General features: G+C 47.2%; 1 protein-coding gene and 1 non-coding gene across 3 annotated transcripts in view; one reads left to right on the top strand and one right to left on the bottom strand.

Annotated features, from left to right (window-relative positions):
• EMILIN2 (elastin microfibril interfacer 2) overlaps positions 1-20,570 on the bottom strand; it is a 58,181-nt gene that overhangs the window by 20,659 nt on the left and 16,952 nt on the right. Inside the window, exons 3-4 of one of the 2 annotated variants that reach the window (XM_042239645.2) lie at positions 8,935-8,985; positions 8,048-8,223 (exon numbers count right to left, since the gene is read on the bottom strand). In XM_042239645.2, coding sequence (XP_042095579.1) covers positions 8,048-8,223; positions 8,935-8,985 — 227 coding nt within the window. The remainder of the gene's footprint in view (positions 1-8,047; positions 8,224-8,934; positions 8,986-20,570) is intronic. The other variant, XM_015103646.4, reaches the window with a different exon arrangement.
• On the top strand, positions 4,125-4,227 carry LOC114110508 (U6 spliceosomal RNA). Its single transcript, XR_003586760.1, has one exon. It is a non-coding gene; the product is annotated as a U6 spliceosomal RNA (small nuclear RNA).

Genomic DNA, 20,570 nt, shown 5'->3' with positions numbered 1-20,570 from the left:
CTGCTGGAGTGGAAAAGATGATGGGCGTTAAGTCAAACAGACCTCCAGGGGATTCTGGCTCTTCTGCCTATAGTCCACCCTCGAGCAAGTTAATTCACTTCTGTGAGCTATAATCCCCTCATCTATGAAGCGGAGTGACTATCTTCCCTCCTCTGGTTGTCAAGAGAATATTCACAGGACACATGACAGATATACAATGGTCTCTTTCACCCTGAAGGGAAATATTCTTTACTTATATTATCATAAGAACATATCATTCCCACATTCATAACTGCAGCCACACCCCGACAGCTGACTGCATTCCGTAACCACAAGAAGCCACTTGGGATCCACCCATTAGTTGTTGGGTGGTATGATACCCCGGTGGCTCAGCGGTAAAGAATCTGCCTACGATGCAGAAGCCACAGGAGATGCAGGTTCAATCCCTGGATCAGGAAGATCCCCTGGAGAAGGGAATGGCAACCCACTTCAGTATTCTTGCCTGGAGAACCCCATGGACGGAGGAACCTGGTGGGCTACCGTCCATGGGGTCCCAAAGAGTCGGACACAACTGAAGTGACTTCGCACACAGGCATACGATACCACAAGAGCAAGTTATCCTCCAAGCAACTCCTAAATATTCTCTTTCTTTTATTAGCATCCTTGCGCTAAGAGTCTCACAGACATTGTTTAGCACCATCATGCAGCTGGAGAAACTAAAAGCAAAAGAGAGAGAAAACAGAGTCTGTTGGTGTCTCCCAACAACAGAGCTATGTGGCCCTATGTAGTGAGGTTCACTAAGTCAAAGAATACATTGAAATCTTTTTTTTACCCATGTCCCACTCAGCTTTGAGATCTCAGATCCAAGACCAGAGATTGAACCTGGGCCCCCAAAGTGAAAGTGCCTCACCACTGGACCACCAGGGAAGTCCCCAAACAGTGAATTTTTGATTATTCTCCTTTGAGAAATATACCCCAAAAGGAAACAGCCCAAAAGAAAAAATCATAAAATAATTGTGGTGAGTCATAAAATGAAAATAAACATGATATAAATAGATAAACCAAAAAAAGATCATCAAAATCTGAGGCACATGATGTCATAGAACTAGACAAGGAATACTAGAAAGAGGTTAAGGGACTTCCCTAGTGAGCTAATGATTAGGACTCTGCTTCCACTGCTGTGGGCCCAGGCTTCCCTGGTAGCTCAGACGGTAAAGCATCTGCCTGCAGTGCAGGAGATTCAGGTTCAATCCCTGGGTTGGGAAGATCCCTCGGAGAAGGGAATGGCACCCCACTCCAGTACTCTTGCCTGGAAAATCCCATGGACGAAGGAGCCTGGTGGGCTGCCATCTACGGGGTCGCACAGTCAGACACGACTGAAGCGACTCAGCAGCAGCAGCAGCAGCAGAGCAACTAATACACTGGGAACTAAGATCTCACAAGCCATGTGGCACAGCCAAAAAATAAACTGTAAAACTTAACATAAAAAAGAAAGGAATTAAAGAATTAACATCAACAAGCCTGCAGACAATACTGAAACCTAGCAAGTAAAGTGGAAAAAGCCACACACAACACAGATTATGACATAAAATGCACTAATGCACACTGACAAACAGTGGAAATAAATTTAGAATGTGGTAGATATTGGAGCTTAATGGTCATTGTTTTCTCCTAACTTTTGCAGATGATCATAACAACAGATATTATTCATTAAAAGCAACTTAGTGGCAAAACCAAGACTTGAGTTTAAGTGTCCCAACTCCCAAGCAGAAAACTAGAAAGAACACCTTGTTTTCCATACTGAAACAATTCTCTCAGGACACCAGACGTAAGAGTCAGTAAGTCACGTACAAATGAAATGCTGTTCTGAGCAAAGGAGAGGGCAGGAGAAGGGGGGAGGATCAGAATGTAAGCAGATGTTTTTCATTCATATACTACTGGTGACTAAAAAAACTGCTACAAATTTTTGGAAGAATAACTTGGAGAATGTATCAAAATACTCAGAGTCCTTTGGACTCTACAATTATACTTCTAGAAATTTATTCTAGTAAATAATCAGGATTAATCAAAAAATTTAACAGAAAAGTACTTACTCAAATACTATATATATAATAATGAAAAACTGGAAACAGCCTAAGGGGCAACAGTACAAGATTGTATCCAAACAATCACACTCTGTGCGGCCAAGAAATGATACTCTAGAATATCTAATGACATGGATGTTTTTTTCACCAATTAATACTTAAAATTCGTTAAAAATTTAAAAATAAGTGCCCCAAACAGTGTGTTCATTATGATGATGGTGGATTGAGGATAAGCACTTCCTTTCATTCTGAAATCCCATTAATGGCAAAAACAACAAAAACAAAACAAAAGAAACCCCAACCAAGTCACACATAAAAAATTGGGAATCAGAATGGTTTTCACAGGGCACTGGAAACTAGAAGAAGAAGAATTTTTTAATTGAAGCATAATTGATTTACAATGTTGTGCTAATTTCAGGGATTCCCTTCTTTAATTGCTCAGACCTGTCCAACTCTTTTGAAACCACATAGACTGCAGCCCACCAGGCTCCTCCGTCCATGGGATTCTCCAGGCAAGAATACTGGAGTGGGTTGCCGTTTCCTCCTCCAGGAGATTTTCCTGACCCAGGGATCGAACCCTCATGTCCTGCATTGGCAGGTGGATTCTTTACCACTGAGCCACCTGGGAAGCCCAGTTTCAGGTATACAGAAGTGATTCAGACAAATATATACATATATAATCTTTTATATATATATTCTTTTGTCCCATGTATATTCTTTTTTCCCATATAGTTTATTTACAAGATATTGAGTAGTACAAGTATTGGGTTCCATATGCTATACAGTAGGTCCTTGTTTATTTTATATAGTGTATATCTGCCAGTCCCGAATTCCTAATTTATCCCTCCCCCCAGCTTCCCTCTTTGGTAACCATAAGTTTGTTTTCCATGTCTGTAAGTCTGTTCCTATTTTGCAAACAAGCTCATTTGTGTCTTTTTTTAGATTGCACATAAAGTGATATCACATGAAATTCATCTTTCTCTGTCTGATTTATTCACTTGGTATGATAATCTCTAGGTCCAGCCATATTGCTACAAGTGGCCTCGTTTCACTCTTCCTGTGGCTGAGTAATATTTCAGTGTGTATATGTACCATGTCTGTGTTATCATCCATCTGTCTATGGACATTTAGGTTGCTTCCACGTCTTGGCTATTGCAAATAGTAACGCAATGAACATTAGGGTGCATGTATCTCTTTGAATTATGATTTTCTCTGGATATATGCCCAGGAGTGGGATCACTGGATTATACAGTAACTCTTTTTAGTTTTTCAAAGAACCCCCATACTGTTCTCCATGGTGGCTGTACTAATGTACATTCCAACCAACAGTGTAGGAGGGTTCCTTTTTGAAAACCAGAAGAAAATTGAACGATGTGTTTAAAATTCTAAAGGAAAATTATTTCCAATCTAGAATTCTGAAGCTGGAGTAAATATACTTTTAGACTACCATGCCAAACAGTTTACCTCCCACGCAATCTTCTCATGAAACTACTGAATGATGTGCTTGACCAAAACAAGGGAGTAAAATAAGAAAGAGCAAGCGGGATGGGAGGTGGGGGGACAGGAAGCAGGGAATGGATAGGAGAGAAGTCAGTGCAGATCGCAGGGCGGCAGTGGTGAACGAGGCCAAGCAGGGGACCACTCCAGGTGGGGCAGGTGAGAAAGCTCTAGGAGAGATTTCAAGAAGATGAAACTGATGTATCTGAACGTACAGAGGGGACATGTAGATAACCAGCAGAGAGTTTGGGTTGAAACAGGGATTAAAAATATAGAAAACCAAGCAAAGAAAAACGTAATTATTAACACTAGAGAAATCAAAAAGCTGTGTAGAAAAGGTAACATATTCATAGCACACCACAGGGCTCAGCTGTAAACACTATGTAACCACTTCAGTGGATCCAATAAACACGGAACAGACAAAAACACAGCGTAACCGAATGCAAAGCCTGGGGGTGTGGAAGCCTCATGTTAGAGGAAAGGGACTTGATTCCTCACCTTCCTTGATGAGAAGTCAAGGATGTGGAGGTAAATTCCAAAAGACCATCTAAAGAGTTTAAAGAAATGCTCACATCAGCAGCACATATACTAAAACTGGGAGGGTGCAGAGAAGATTAGCATGGTCCCTGCACAAGGATGGCACGTGTGTGAAGCATTCCATGTTTTTAAGCAACCTAAGAATGGTGGCATTAGTGGTAAAGAACCCACTTGCTGATGCAGGAGACTTAAGAGACCCAAGTTCAATCCCTGGATCGGGAGGATACCCTGGGGGAAGGCATGGCAACCCACTCCAGTATTCCTGCCTGGAGAATCCCATAGACAGAGGAGCCTGGCGGGCGAAGAGTCAGACAGGACTGAGCGACTCAGCACACACACACACGTCCATCAACAGATAAATGGATAAAGAAGATATGGTGTATACACACATACAAGGGAATATTGCTCAGCTATAATAATGCCATCTGGAGGGTACTATGCTGACAGAAATAAAAATCAGACTAGAGAAAGACAAATACCCTACGTTATCACTTATGTGTGAAGCTAAAAAATAAAACAAATGGATGTATATATTAAAAAAAAAAGAACAAATTCACAGATACAGAGAACAAACTGGTGGTTACCAGCGGGGAGAGGGAAAAGGGGAGGGAAAAGACTGGGGCAGGAGATTAAGAGATACACACTACGGTGTATAAAACAAATAAGCCACAAGGACAGGGAGATACAGCCATTATTTTGCAAGAACTTTAAAGGAAGTATAATCCATGAAAATACTGAGTCCCTTTGTTGTACACCTATAACTAGTATTGTAAATCAACTATACTTCAATTTAAAAGAAAAATTGTAAGAGTTTAAAGCAATTACTCCTGACAAGAAGGGAAACTGGGGGAGAAAGGGAATCACTGCTTTTCCTAATAGTCTTTATATTATAAAGCGATTCAACTCATTAAACTATATGTATGCTTAAACTTTTACAAGGCAAAAGCTAAAACTAAACAAAACAGAAATAAACTGTCTACTGTGATCCAACACGCCCTCTCAGAGCCCCCATCAGAGCACTGATTGAGCTCTGTTGTAATTACTTATCTAGTGTCCGCCTCGACTTTTTCTCCAAAACACCTAAGTATAAAGACTGCAGATCTAGAAGCGCAATAAATATTTGTGAGATGAATGGATTTTTCTGTAACAAAATGTATATGCAGATACAGAAAAGAGAGCAGTATTTTATAGTAAAATCTTAACAGGACTTCTCATTCGGTGGTAAGATTAGGAATACTTTTTTTTTTCCTTTTCTTGGCCTGGCTATGCAGCATGCAGGATCTCAGTTCCCCGACCGGGGATGGAACCCAGGCACCCTGCCACAGAAACACGGAGTCTTAACTATTGGACCACCAGGGAAATTCAAGATGATATATACTTAAATATTTTTCCTGTATGTTTCAAGTGAAAGTAAAAGTTGCTCAGTCGTGTCCGACTCTTTGCGACCCCATGGACTATACAGTCCATGGAATTCTCCAGGCCAGAATACTGCAGTGGGTAGCCTTTCCCTTCTCCAGGGGATCTTCCCAACGCAGAGATCGAACCCAGGTCTCCCGCACTGCAGGTGGATTCTTTACCAGCTGATCCACAAGGGAAGCCCAATATGTTACAAACATTCTTTAATTGATATGCATTCAGTTCAGTTCAGTTCAGTCTCTCAGTCGTGTCCGACTCTTTGCGACCCCATGAATCGCAGCACGCCAGGCCTCCCTGTCCATCACCGTCTCCCGGAGTTCACTCAGACTCACGTCCATCAAGTCAGTGATGCCATCCAGGCATCTCATCCTCGGTCGTCCCCTTCTCCTCCTGCCCCCAATCCCTCCCAGCATCAGAGTCTTTTCCAGAGAGTCAACTCTTTGCATGAGGTGGCCAAAGTACTGGAGCTTCAGCTTTAGCATCATTACTTTTGTAGTAAGAAAGTTATTTTAAAATCTGTTTTAAGGTGGGTGGCGGCAGCCTTGCAGCAGAAGCAGAGATGCTGATTTTTGTGAAGACCCTGAAGGGCAAGATCGTCACCCCTGAGGTCAAGCCCAGTGACACCACTGAGAATGTCAAATTCAAAATCCATGATCAGGAAGGCATCCCGCCTGACCAGCAGCATCTAGTTTTTGCTGGCTAACAGCTGAGGATGGGCTGTGCTCTGTCAGACTACAAAATCCAGAAAGAGTTCACCCTGCATTTGCTGCATCTGTAAAGCGGCATCGTTGAGCCTCCCCCCTGCCAACTCACTCAGAAATCCAACTGAGACAAGACATCGGCTGTGTTACGACCACCGATGGCCCCGGTGGTCAACTGCTGCTAGGAGCGTGGCCACACCAACAGCCTGCGCCCCAGGAAGAATGCCAAATAAGGCCCCTCTGCCGGCTTCTTTGCCCACAGGGCAGCCTCCTGCCTGTGGCCCTGGGGCCTCAGTAAATGTTCCCTTTCATTGACTGAAGCAGTAAAAAAAAGAAAAAAATAATAATAATAAATAAAATCTGTTTTACAGAGAATACTGGGAAACACCACGAGTTTCAAAATTGAAAATGCCTCATCAGAAAATATAATCATTTAAAAATGACTTAAACATCTAACTCATAAGAAAATCTGTTTTCTGACTGAACTTTAAAAGAGAAGAAAGATAAAGTGATGTAGAATAAAATGTCAAAACATTTTTGTCCATAAAAGTCAGCCTCTTGGGGACCTCCCTGGTGGTCCAGTGGTTAAGCCCCCACACGTCCAATGAAGGGAGCAAGGGTTTGATCCCTGGCTGGGGAACTAAAATCCCACAAGCTGCACAGTGTGGCCAAAAAATTTTTAAAAGTCAGTCTCTTAAGTGTTAGTTGCTCAGTCGTGTCCGAGTCTTTGCAAACCCATGCACTGTAGCTGCCCAGGCTCCTCTGTCCATGGGACTCCAGGCAAGAACACTCAAATGGGTTGCTATTCCCTTCTCCAAGAGATATTCCCGACCCAGGGATTGAACCCAGGCTCCTGCACTGCCAGAAGATTCTTTACTGTCTGTTAATGTTATACTTAAAAGCCAAGGTGGGACTTTCCTGGTGATCCAGTGGCTAAGCCTCTGTGCTTCCAATCAAGGGGCCCAGGTTTAATCCCCAGTCAGGGAAATATTAAAAGATTCCACATCTTCCAATCAAGACCCAGCATGGCCCCATAAGTACATGATTTTTTTTTAAGGTGAAAATTATCACTGCTTTCTAAACTATTCATTGAGTTTGTGCTAATTCACTTAAAAAAATAATCAGAAGCAAACTAAGAACCACCTCGTTGGATACCTCTAACTCTGGGCTTAGCTTTGCAAATATGCTCGCTGTGCTTGGTCGCTTCAGTCGTGTCCAACCCTTGCAACACCATGGATGGCAGCCCACCAAGCTCCTCTGTCCATGGGATTCTCCAGTCAAGAATACCAGAGTGGGTTGCCATGCCCTCCTCCAGGGGATCTTCCCGACCCAGGGACGAAACTCATGTTTCCTGTGTCTCCTGCACTGCCGGCAGATTCTTTTACTGCTGAATATCTCACCCCAAACAGAATGAGAATGATTCTATTTCCCTATTTCAAAAACCGAAACAACAAACAATTTTAGCATCTTCAAATTTAGGCTTAAGGGAGCTTGCACATGAAAACTAAAGGAAAAACAAACCAGGCGTCATTACATCATTACATGAGAATTTCTCCTGTCTCTGCCTCAGGCCACACAAGGCTGAAACCAGCCTCATCTCCTCTAAGGTCTTGGTTTGCACAACCAGCTGGCCCTAACAAAGCAATTTATTTTTTAAAAGTTTGTCTTCCAATCGCTACTGCTTCCGCACATCAATGTGTGTGCCACGGGCCTCCTGCAGGCATACGGGTGTGTTCTTGGAAGCTCTGGGAAAGCCCCGCATGTAACTCACAAAGCCTGGAGTTGGAAGGGGCGGTGATGAGCAGAGCTGAGGGCAGGAAAGCAGTGAGTTACCTGTGGGTTTCTTCATGCTGTTGCGGGGCCGAGCGGGCGTGGGGCGGAGCATCCTCCCAGGGTCTCTGGGACCTTCTTGACAGTTCCCCCCCCTGAAGCCAGGGCAGCACCTCCATTCCAACTGCGTCACCGTCTTGTACCTGGTGACATACCTGGGTCTGACATTCACGCGATACCTGCCAAAGAGCAAGGTGGCATCTCTTGTTACTGGTTGCTGCGGCAGACACCCTGGCCTTCCTGGTTGCACCCAAGTGAAGAGGCCCTGGGTCACTGCTCTCTGCAGTCTGACTCCAAGGGGTCACCAGTCTCCTCCAGTCCAGCCCTGCCCCCCACCTCCTTCCTCCATCTCTTGGATCCACCTGCCCCCAGCTCCCCTCCCTTGAAAGGCTGGAGAAACAGACAACTCAGAAAACCCTGGCCCATGACTCTCATTGAGAGTACGGAGACCATTAGTCGCTCAGTTGGGTCCGACTCTTTGTAGCCCTATGGACTGTAGCCCCTCCAGGCTCCTCTGTCCATAGGATTCTCCAGCAAGAATACTGGAATGGGTTGCCATGCCCTTCTCCAGGAGATCTTCCTGACCCCAGGATCAAACTAGAGTCTCCTGCATTGCAGGCAGATTGCTTACCATCTGAGCCACCAGGGAAGAAGGTGTGACTCTCACTGGATGTGGACAATTTTCAAAAACTGGGCTTTTACTTCACTGATAAACTTCTATTTGACAATTTGCTGCTTGGTGGAGATTCTCCCAGGCCAAGTCAGGCCCATATGGTTTGTGTTTTACACAAACATGCCTGGCACCCTCGCCTCCCACCCCCCATGTACTTATCTTGGCACCTTCTTTCCTGACAACTGGCAAAGGGAGCAGTAAGCCTCTGCAGACCCACCTCATACTATTTGTGTTGAGATCCTGGTGGCTCAGATGTTGAAGAATCCACCTGCAATGCAGGAGACCCAGGCTCAATCCCTGGGTTGGGAACATCCCCTAGAGAAGGAAGTGGCAACCCACTCCCGTATTCTTGCCTGGAGAATCTCCAGGACAGAGGAGCCTGGCGGGCTACAGTTCATGGGGTTGCAAAGAGTCGGACACGACTGAGCGACTAACACTAACTCACGTGCACTCATGCATCTCACAGAGACCCTGGCAACACTGGAAAGTCCGTCAGACCCAGGCTGGACCGCAGCCCAGAGCAGAGAGCTGATCCAGGACCCCTGGGTGCCCGGGGGGTCAAGCCGGAGTTCACCCCCAGGGGCCCTGCTCACAGCACAGAGACGAGCGGCCCCTCGTTCACCTTGCTTCTCCTGCTGACAGCAACCCCAACTTTCTCGAGTCTCGTTAGTTGCTCTTCATTTCTAACCCCAGCACTAGCAGCCAGCTCCCTTTTCGGGTTATTGCTCAAGGGGCCTCAAGCCAGCCAAAGGACTCCGCCTCAGGCCCTGGCCTCATGGCAGGTGGAATTCAAAGTCACATTCCTGAGAGAATCACAAGTGGCTGAACGTCACGGACTTCCAGCACCCCGGCTGAGGGCTGAGCTTGACACTGAGAACCGCAGGAGCTGGGCACTCTCCCCCGGGCCAGGACGGGCAAGGCGCCCCTGCGGAATTCTAGGGGGGCCGGTGACAGCACTGCCGGGTGGGAGTGTCCCCTCACCTGGTCTTGAGGGCATGGTTCTCAACCCTGGCCATGTATCACATTCACCAGGGACCTGTGAAAGACCGCCCGTATCTGGGCCCCGGGCTCAGAGGCTCTGTTATGACTGGTCTCTGATGCAGCCTGGGTGTGTGGATTTTGAGATGCTTGGGTGGGAGCCTTTTTCGGGAAAACTGATGCAAAAACCCAACAAGTAAAACAGAAAAGGGCTGCTCAAGGGGTTGTGGGGCAAAGCAGAGGCAAAAGCCCCCTCCTAGGCCCTTCATTCTCATTCCTCCCACATCCCCCATCGAGATCCCACTGAAGACATCATCGCCGATCACAGATGGGAAAACAGAGGCTCAGAGAGGTTAAGTGACTCCTCCCAATGGCCAGGAAGGGCCAGAATGCATGCATGCTCAGTCACTTCAGTCGTGTCTGACTCTTTCGCGACCCCATGGACTGCAGCCCACCAGGCTCCTCTGTCCACAGCACTCTCCAGGCAAGAATATTGGAATGGGTTGCCATTCCCTTCTCCAGAAGATCTTCCCAACCCAAGAATCAAACCTGGGTCTCCTGCGTTACATGCGGATTCTTTACCATCTAAGTCACTAGGGAAGCCCCAGAAAGGGCCAGGACTGGCTTTAAACCCATGTTCTCCCCTGCACCCGCCACGGCCCTCCCAGCACGTGGAAACCACCAGTCTGCCTGGCAACTGCCCTAAATTCAGAGCCACCCCACCCACTCGGAGATGTTCCAGAAGGCCCCACAAGCTGGGTGAGAAGGCAGCCTAAGTATCTGATTCAGTCCAGGTACACTCTTGCCCTCTCCCCCAACCTGGCACCCCACCTACCCAAAGCATCTTCTGTGTGGCCCCAGAAACTACAGGAAAAGAAAGAAAAATCCCATTCCATTGTTTTGATCAAGCACAGCCTAATGCTGGAAAAATGTGTGATCTCAGGAAAACCTGGTTCCTCTGAGCATTTAGGATTGAATGTGAAAATGCATTTGCTCCGGGGTTTTGTTCGTGTGCCAGGTGATGACAGCCCACAGTAAGCCCTCCGACCGCAGCTGAGCCGGGAGGAGGGGCTCTGATGCCGGTGGATGAGGGATGACCCTACCCCACTCCATCTGACCTGAGCCGGGGGCCTTAGCCCCTCACTGCCCAAGAAAGTGCTCAGTTCATTCTTCTCCCTGAAGGCAGTGATGACTTCAGAGCCAGCTCGTTAAGTTAGGAAAGCTCCCCGGAGCGCCGTCTTCTTCTCCACCCGCCCCTCTCCCGTTGCTGTCGGGCTTCTGGTTTCAATGGACTTCAGGTTGGCCATGTCTCCCACCAAGTTTCCAGCCCCGGGGACGGCTGGAAGCCATCAGGGGCCACCTCCACTGTGGGAAAGCTCACGGCCACCTCCCTGCGCAGGAGGATACAATGCCCGAGGCATCTGCGGGTCCCCAGGCCTCAGTTGAGGGGAGGCGGTGTCATGGGGGAGGCAGGAGATGGTTGGTCTCACAGCATTTCCAGGGTGTCCCCAAGAAATGGGGTTGCCCTCCACTAAGGGCAGCCAGGGGCTCCCCAGAAGGTGGGCAGGCCCCAAGTAGCATCCCCAGGCCTGCTCCCCATCACTCTGGCTTTGTGGAACAGTATTCCCACCAAGGAGCTTTTTAAAAAAGATTTTATGATTCGTTTATTTCTGGCTGCTCTGGGTCTTTGTTGCTGCACACAGGCTTTCTCGAGTTGGTGAACGGGGCGGGGGCGGGGCGCCAGTCTCTAGTCGTGGTGCATGGGCTCATCTGGTCGGCAGCAAGTGGGATCTTCCCGGACCAGGGATCGAACCCGTGTCCTCTGCATTAGCAGGCGGATTCTCATCCACCGCACCACCAGGGAGTTCCCCAGGGAACTTCTGAAATATGTCCAGGCCTTTATCCTCAAAATTCTGACTTCATTGGTCTGGAGCAGGGGGTCCCTGGGTGTGTGTACCTTGCAGAAACTCCCCACGTAATGGCTGAGTACAGCCAGAATTGAGAAGCACCCCAGACTCTGGCAGGGAGTGAATGGAGGCCCTGGACTGGTGCTAGGATGAAGCTCCATAGACATTCACTGAATCAGCGAGCTGCACCCAGCTGGGGCGGCCGAGGAGGGCCTGTAGCCAAAGGGACAGAGTCACGGCAGGCGGGGCTGGAGCCTTGGCCCCCATCCCAGCCTCGGGTCAGGACTGGAACAGCATCCTGTGCCCTGGGGAGCCCTGACCAGCTGCCTCAGGGCCCCCTGGGGGCAGGGTGGAGGGGGCGGGCAGGCAATGAGCTGCCCCACAGCCCCACCTAACTCCCCTCCTCCCCTCTGAAGTCCTTTTGGGTTTTTTGTGGGGGAGGGTGAGACAAGAGTTCACCATTTTTACAAGTTCCCCTGGATCAAGGCACCAGATGAGCCCAGGAGATGCTATTAAGAAGACAGGTGGGAGAAAAGGCCTAGAAAAGCTGACTCAAAACTCAGGGACCATGTGATGGGAAGTGTCCCTGTTAACACACAAGGGGACAAAGTGACTGTGCTTCCATTTGATGTCATCCCCAGGAAGATGCCTTCCTAGCAGGAGGCGATACCTTCCCTCACCTGTTTCCAATTACACTTGAATGTGCTTGTCAGCACATTCTCTGCAGCCCCAAACCCCAAGAAAGCAAGAACGTCTGGTAGCTCTATTCCCCACAATGTCCCTGTTCTTCACACTGTCCTACTGTGCTGAATAAATAACTTATTAATTGCTAATCAATAACTGATTGATCAATTAACTAATGACACTAGGCCCACCTTTGACCAGGTTTGGGAGAGTCCAATGTTCATTCGAAGAGTTCACTCATTGGAAAAGACTCTGATGCTGGGAGGGATTGGGGGCAGGAGGAGAAGGGGACGACAGAGGATGAGATGGCTGGATGGCATCACTGACTCGATGGACGTGAATCTGAGTGAACTCCGGGAGTTGGTGATGGACAGGGAGGCCTGGCGTGCTGCGATTCATGGGGTCGCAAAGAGTCGGACACGACTGAGCGACTGAACTGAACTGAACGTCCATACAGAAAAACCCAAGGTGATTTCCCTTGTGGTGCAGTGGATAAGAATCATCTGCCAATGTAGGGGACACAGGTTCGATCCCTGGTCAGGGAAGATCCCACGTGACACAGAGCAGCTATGCCTGTGCACCACAACTACTGAAACCCGTGCACCCTAGAGCCTTTGATCCAGAACAAGAGAAGCCACTGCAATGAGCAGCCCGTGCACCGCAACTAGAGGGGAGCCCTCTGCTCACCGAGACTCAAGAAGAGCCTCCGCAGCACTGAAGACCCAGCGCAGCCAAAAGCAAATAAATAAAAATTAAAGCCCCAGAGTGATCGATCCCCAGGTCTCACCCAGAAGAAGTGGCTTCTTGAGTCCTGTTGTTGTTTAGTCTCTAAGTCGAGTCTGACTTTTTGCAACCCCATGGACTGTAGCCCACCAGGCTTCTCTGTCCATGAGATTCTCCAGGCAAGAATACTGGAGTGGGTTGCCATTCCCTTCTCCAGGGGATCTTCCTGACCCAGGGATCAAACCCGCATCTCCTTCACTGGCAGGTGGACTCTTTACTGCTGAGCCACCAGGGAAGGCCTCCGGAGTTCTACCAGAACCCAATCAAGCCCTAGGGTCCACAGTCATGGGAACAGGATAAGACTCAACACCAGAAGGTAAGCCAGCACTGTGCTTTCCAAGAAGACAGCTGTTATCTGGGGCAGCTGTTTAAATATAAACTGATTAAAGTTAAATTAAACTGAACATCTAGTTGCTCAGTCACACTATCCACATTTCACATGCTTTGCAGCCACAGCGGCCACAGTGTTAGATAAACAACGTTAACATCTCCATCGGCACAGAAAGTTCTGCAGGACAGGGCTGGCCAAGACAGTCACAAGATTGTCAAGGGAACAGCAAGGGCCTATGTCTATCTGTTCATCTGATTTCTCCTTGCGTGTCCCCAGCAGCAAGAGGAACACGTGCCCTCGAAACAACTACCCGTCACTGGCACAGGACCCGTTGCACAGCGGTTACACGAGGCATGGGTCCTTTCCCTGCATTCAGTGTTTACCTGTGTTTTATTTTACACTCCAAATTGAAAGCCCAGCGGCCCCTGGGGGACACTCACTTGACTGGGATTTCTCCCAAGAACAGACTTTCTAGTAAATTCCTCTCCATCCTCCAGACACTGGCTGGCCCCAAAGAACCTGGAGCCAGCTCTTGTTGCTTCATTCCACGTGTGTGGTTCCACACAGGATCATTCAGAATGGGACAGATGATGGAGAAAAGGCGCTTCCTCTCCCGAGTAGAGAGCACCCAGGTCCGGGGAAATAACCTCCTCCCCCAGAGCGGGAGATGCAGGTTCAATTCCTGGGTCAGGAAAACCCCTGGAGAAGGAAATGGCAACCCACTCCAGTATTCTTGCCTGGGAAATCCCATACACAGAGAAGCCTGGCGGGTCACAGTCCATGGGGTTGCAAAGAGTCGGACAAGACTGACCAACTAACATTTTCACTTTCTTTCACTTTCCAGGGAAAGGAAAGTTCACACATGTAAACTTGAGAAGTCACCTCCCAGTTTCCGAATGCGCACTCAGGGCTGACTTGGGTGTCTGACACTCGGCTACTGCTCCCGGTTTTCCATAGAGCAGTTTAGGCCGGCCACAGCAATTCCACTTTTTTTTTTTTTTAACTGTGGTTAAAATACACATTACCCCCAGTTTATTGTCTTGGCCATTTTTAACAGCACAGTTCAGTGGCACAAGTATATTCACAATGTCATACAAACATCACCACCACCATCAACACCATCTACGGAACATTTTTATCACCCTAAACTGAAACTCTGCACCCATATTAAACACTAACTCCCCAGCCCCCACCTCCCAGCCTCTGGCAACCACATTCTTGTCTCCATAAATCTGACTGTTCTTGGTACATCATGTAAGTAGAATCACATAGTATTTGTCCTTTTGTAACTGGCTTTGTGTTACTTAGCAAAATGTCCTTGTAGCAGAGGAAAAAAATTTTCTTCTACCCTTTTATGGGGCTTCCCTGGTGGTTCAGATGGTAAAGAATCTGCCTGCAATGCTGGAGACTCAGGTTCAATCTGTGGGTGGGGAAAATCCACTGGAGAAGGGAATGGCAACCCACTCCAGTATTCTTGCCTGGAAAATCCCATGGACAGAGGAGCTTGGCGGGCTACAGTCTATGGGATTACAAAGAGTCAGACACGACTGAGGGACTAACACTTTCTACCCTCTTATATTTGTTCCTGGGGCCTGTGAATCAAACTGACAAAAGACAGATTAACAGGAGAAAAAGACATACAAATTTTATTGATGTTAATATTTTTATGTGCCCAGAAGGCCTCATGGGAAAGAAGTGAAAACTCAAAGTAGCAGTTAGACTCAGAGCCTTAGGTACCATTTTAACAAAAGGTGATCAATTGTGGAGAAGGCACCAGACAGAGAAAAGAGAGTTCAGGCTTCAAGGAGCAACAAATTGTGGGGCTACGGGTAGGAAAGGAACAGGTGCTGAGGGCCGCCTTAGTGAGGTTTGTTTAGGCAGACTCCTGCCGGTGCTGTTCTCTGCCTTTGGTGGTAAGGTTCCCTTCTTCTCATCTCTGTACAGGTGCTGCTTGGGGCATCAATGGGGATTTCAGAAAGGTCTTGTCTCGGGCTTCCCTGGTGGTCCAGTGCTTGGGAGTCCACATGCCAATGCAGGGGACATGGGTTCAATCCCTGGTCCGGGAGGATTCCACATGCTGTGAGGCAACTCGGCTCGTGGCCACAACCACGGAACCCACACATCCCAGAGCCCGCGCTCCACAAGAGGAGCCGCCGCACTGTGAAGCCCACTCCCCGCAACCAGCGATGCCTGCATGCGGCAACGGGGACCCCGCATCAAGAACTTTTATTTTCTTCAAAAGAAAGGTCTTGTCTCTGTGGTTTCTTAACAGCTTTCAGCTCAGAATAATCAGTATGCCAAAGTGGTAGGTTTTGAGGTGGTCTGTCCTGATCCCCTTCACCTGAGGCTCACCCGTGTTGCGGCATGGGTCACAATTTCCTTTTTACAGAGTAATTCACTTTTACAAAGTTGGGCCAAGACAGTGGACTGATGTTCTAGGACCTGCCTGTGACAAATGGATTTTTGTTTGTTTGCTGTCCTACCAATCAGTGAATAATTGAGTTTTTTTTTATTGAATTAGCAGTTTCAAAAGAAGTGACGGAGGTTGTAGAGTTTGAGGCTGGAAGGGATTTCAGAACTATGTGAAGGAAAAGGGGTTCTGCACAAGCAGAAGAAGTACTTCCCGTCCAAGTCCACTGTGTCCACGGATGATCCAAAAGTCGGTCATTTGAAACCGTGTGTACGGACAAGATAGGCTAAGGAAGTGATTCTGATCCCCATGTTCCATCTAATGCTGATTGTCCACTTTGGGAAAAGTGGCCCCCGCCCTGCCACATGAGAGTGAGTGAAGAAACCAGAGAGCCTTCTTCCAGGTTAAAGCACATCACCCATAGATCAGGATTAACATATGCACACCACTCTATCTAAAGTAGATAACTAATAAGGACCTATGGTAGAGCACAGCACTCTATTCAATACTCTACAATGGTCTATATGGGAAAAGAATCTAAGAAAGAGTGGATATATGTACATGTATAACTGATTCATTTCGCTGTGCAGCAGAAACTAAAGCAACATTGTAAATCAACTATACTCCAATACAAATTTTTATCACAATTCTCATCTTTTTGTGCTACATGACACATTTCTAATTAGATCCCAAGAATGCTCAAACTACCGCACAATTGCACTCATCTCACACACTAGTAAAGTAATGCTCAAAATTCTCCAAGCCAAGCTTCAGCAATATGTGAACTGTGAATTTCCAGATGCTCAAGCTGGTTTTCGAAAAGGCAGAGGAACCAGAGATCAAATTGCCAACATCAGCTAGATCATCAAAAAAGCAAGAGAGTTCCAGAAAACATCTATTTCTGCTTTATTGACTATGCCAAAGCCTTTGACTGTGTGAATCACAATAAGCTGTGGAAAATTCTGAAAGATATGGGAATACTAGACCACCTGACCCTGCCTCTTGAGAAACCAATATGCAGGTCAGGAAGCAACAGTTAGAACTGGACATGGAACAACAGACTGGTTCCAAATAGGAAAAGGAGTACGTCAAGGTTGTATATTGTCACCCTGCTTAGTTAACTTATATGCAGAATACATCATGAGAAACGCTGGGCTGGAAGAAGTACAAGCTGGAATCAAGATTGCTGGGAGAAATATCAATAACCTCAGATATGCAGATGACACCACCCTTATGGCAGAAAGTGAAGAGGAACTAAAAAGCCTCTTGATGAAAGTGAAAGAGGGGAGTGAAAAAGTTGGCTTAAAGCTCAACATTCAGAAAACGAAGACCATGGCATCTGGTCCCATCACTTCATGGGAAATAGATGGGGAAACAGTGGAAACAGTGTCAGACTTTATTTTTTTGGGCTCCAAAATCACTGCAGATGGTGACTGCAGCCATGAAATTAAAAGATGCTTACTCCTTGGAAGAAAAGTTATGACCAACCTAGATAGCATATTAAAAAGCAGAGACATTACTTTGCCAACTAAGGTCCATCTAGTCAAGGCTATGGTTTTCCAGTGGTCATGTATGGATGTGAGAGTTGGACTGTGAAGAAAGCTGAGCGCCAAAGAATTGATGCTTTTGAACTGTGGTGTTGGAGAAGACTCCTGGGAGTCCCTTGGACTACAAGGAGATCCAACCAGTCCATTCTGAAGGAAATCAGTCCTGGGCATTCACTGGAAGGACTGATGCTAAAGCCGAAACTCCAATACTTTGGCCACCTCATGCGAAGAGTTGACTCATTGGAAAAGACTCTGATGCTGGGAGGGATTGGGGGCAGGAGGAGAAGGGGGCGACAGAGGATGAGATGGCTGGATGGCATCACTGACTCGATGGATGCGAGTCTGAGTGAACTCTGGGAGTTGGTGATGGACGGGGAGGCCTGGTGTGCTGCGATTCATGGGGTCGCAAAGAGTCGGACACGACTGAGCGACTGAACTGAACTGATGGAGAAATTAATAACATGAAAGAAAAGAAATGTAAATATTTCACTTGACTCCTTAGGTGGATCGATCTAAGTTTTAAAAGTCAAAAGGCTTAGGCAAATATATTTCTGAAATACAAAATGTACCTAATGGATCTCGAAGGCAGATTGGTGAGCCCTAATTAAAACTGCATTACAGGGCTTCCCTAGTGGTCTAGTGGTTAAGAGTTCACCTCCCAATGCAGAGGACATGGGTTCGATCCCTGGTCTGGGAAGATTCCACATGTTTCAGAGCAACTAAGCCCGTGTGTCACAACTACTGAGCTCTTGAACTTAGAGCCCATGCTACACAACAAGAGAAGCCACTGCGATGAGAAGTCCAAGCAAAACAACTCAAGACTAGCCTCTGCTCTCTGCAACTAGAGAAAGCCCACACACAGCAATGAAGACCCAGCACAGCCACCCAAAAAATAATTTTAAAAATAATAAATCAAATTACAATATAGCTTTGTACATTTCTTAAATCGCAGCTCTTAGACCAAAGCAATGTGTTGAAAATGAAGGTGTGCATATTGGAGATTGCCTCTTTCCCAAAACAAAGGAGATACTTGCTGTTGTTCAGTTGCTCAGTTGTCAGACTCTTTGCAACCCCATGGACTGCAGCACGCCAGGCTTCCCCATCCTTCACCATCTCCCAGAGCTTGCTCAAACTCATGTCCATTGAGTCAGTGATGCCATCCAACCATCTCATCCTCTGTCGTCCCCTTCTTCTCCTGCCTGCAATCTTTCATAGCATCAGGGTCTTTTCTAATGAACTGGCTCTACACATCAGGTGGCCAAAGTATTGGAGCTTCAGATTCAGCATCAGTCCTTCCAATGAATATTCAGGACTAATTTCCTTTAGGACGGACTGGCTGGATCTCCTTGCAGTCCCAGGGACTCTCAAGAGTCTTCTCTAACACCACAGTTTGAAAGCATCAATTCTTCAGTGCTCAGCCTTCTTTATGGTCCAACTCTCATATCCTACTGGAAAAACCATAGCTTTGACTATATGAACCTTTGTCAGCAAAATAATGTCTCTGCTTTTTAATACACTGTCTATGTTTGTCATAGCTTTTCTTCCAAGGAGCAAGCATCTTTTAATTTTATGGCTGCAGACACCATCTGCAGTGATTTTGGAGCCCAAGAAAATAAAGTCTGTCACTGTTTTCATTGTTTCCCTTTCTGTTTGCCATGAAGTGATGGGACTGGATGCCATGATCTTTGTTTTTTGAATGTTGAGTTGGCCAGCTTTTTCACTCTCCTCTTTCACCTTCATCAAGAGGCTCTTTAGTTCTTCTTTGCTTTCTGCCATAACAGTGGTGTTATCTGCATGTGCTAAGTGGCTTCAGTTGTGTCCAACTCTTTGTGACCCCATGGACTGTAGCCCGCCAAGCTTCTCCATCCATGGGATTCTCCAGGCAAGAATACTGGAACGGGTTGCCATTCCCTTCTCCAGGGGATCTTCCCAACCCAGGGATTGAACCCAGGTCTCTTCTATCTCCTGCATTAGCAGGTGGGCTCTTTACCACTACACCCAGGAGGCCCATCGTCTGCATATCTGAGATAACTGATATTGATAATTGCTGGAGAAACCACAGTTGTAAGCTGTTTCTTTTCCTGTTTCCTCTCGGAGTAATTTCTTTGGGTACTTAGGATGGCAAGTTAGATTTCAAACCCTAAAATCCTCTTTATTTTATGCTCTGATCATACAGCAAATAAGTAAAAGTTTTCCACAACTGGTCACCCTTAACCCTAAGGACAGAACAAGTTCCTAAGACAAAGTCGACTGGAGAAATGTCCAGTGACTCAGCCATGAGGCTGTCCCAACTCAGTTGCAATTGACAGTGAAGTGTCATTTTCAGATTTACTATAAAAGCGGGGGTGCTTTCCCTCGGAGCAGACTCTCATTGCTAAAAATGACATCATCTCCAAGTGCAGGGCGCGCCCAGCAGCATGAAATACAGCTTATACGTGTGTTCCAAGGAGTCCACATTCTTAGCTTAACTTCTTCACTCGGGGAAATATACGACGGAACACCAGTCCACAGTTGGGTAGTGGCCAGCAAGTGTGGGGGGCCCACAAGGCCCAAATGCAGCCCCAGCTTTCCGGAGGCTGAATAATCCAACATTAACAAAGGCCCACAATACCCTAAAGAAATTCTTTGGGGAAGGGCCAAGGCTTCAGCAGGCTGCTTTTCCCACTACAGTCTATATGATTCCACTTCTCAAAGCCACACCCCGTCCCCTGATTCCTGGAGTCAGGACCAGAGAGCGGCGGCCTCCACCCCACCCCTCCCCGTGTGCACAGCCCCCAGGTTCCCACGGTATGGACACAAGAACAGCTGCAGCCTCAGCCTTTGGCGTGATGCTTGGCCCAAGGGCGATTTTCTGTGGTTCAGAAATCCAGATCTTTCTTCTCAGAGCCGCTGAATAACTCTTTTGATTATTTCCTCTTTTTTTTTAAAAGAAGAAGCATGATTTCCTCAAATTCTCCTGCAGAAGTCACAATAATTTCGAAAGCTTTTCTTCCATGTCCTTTGTCTTGTTTGGTAACCTCCCTCCCTCAGCTCTAGTCACTCTGTGCTTTCTCTTCTCTCTCAGCTTCCATGTCTGCCAGCCGCCCTGCCCCTTGCAGCCGCCCTTCCCCTTGCAGCCGCCCTTCCCCTTGCAGCCGCCCTCTCCCCCTTGCAGCCGCCCTTCCCCTTGCAGCTGCCCTCTCCCCCTTGCAGCCACCCACCAGGTGTTCTCGG

This window comes from Ovis aries, chromosome 23 (genome assembly GCF_016772045.2).
Source record: "Ovis aries strain OAR_USU_Benz2616 breed Rambouillet chromosome 23, ARS-UI_Ramb_v3.0, whole genome shotgun sequence".
Classification (NCBI taxonomy): domain Eukaryota; kingdom Metazoa; phylum Chordata; class Mammalia; order Artiodactyla; family Bovidae; genus Ovis; species Ovis aries.
The sequence above is the reverse complement of the archived record's forward strand: the minus strand, read 5'-3'. Positions and strand labels throughout refer to the sequence as shown.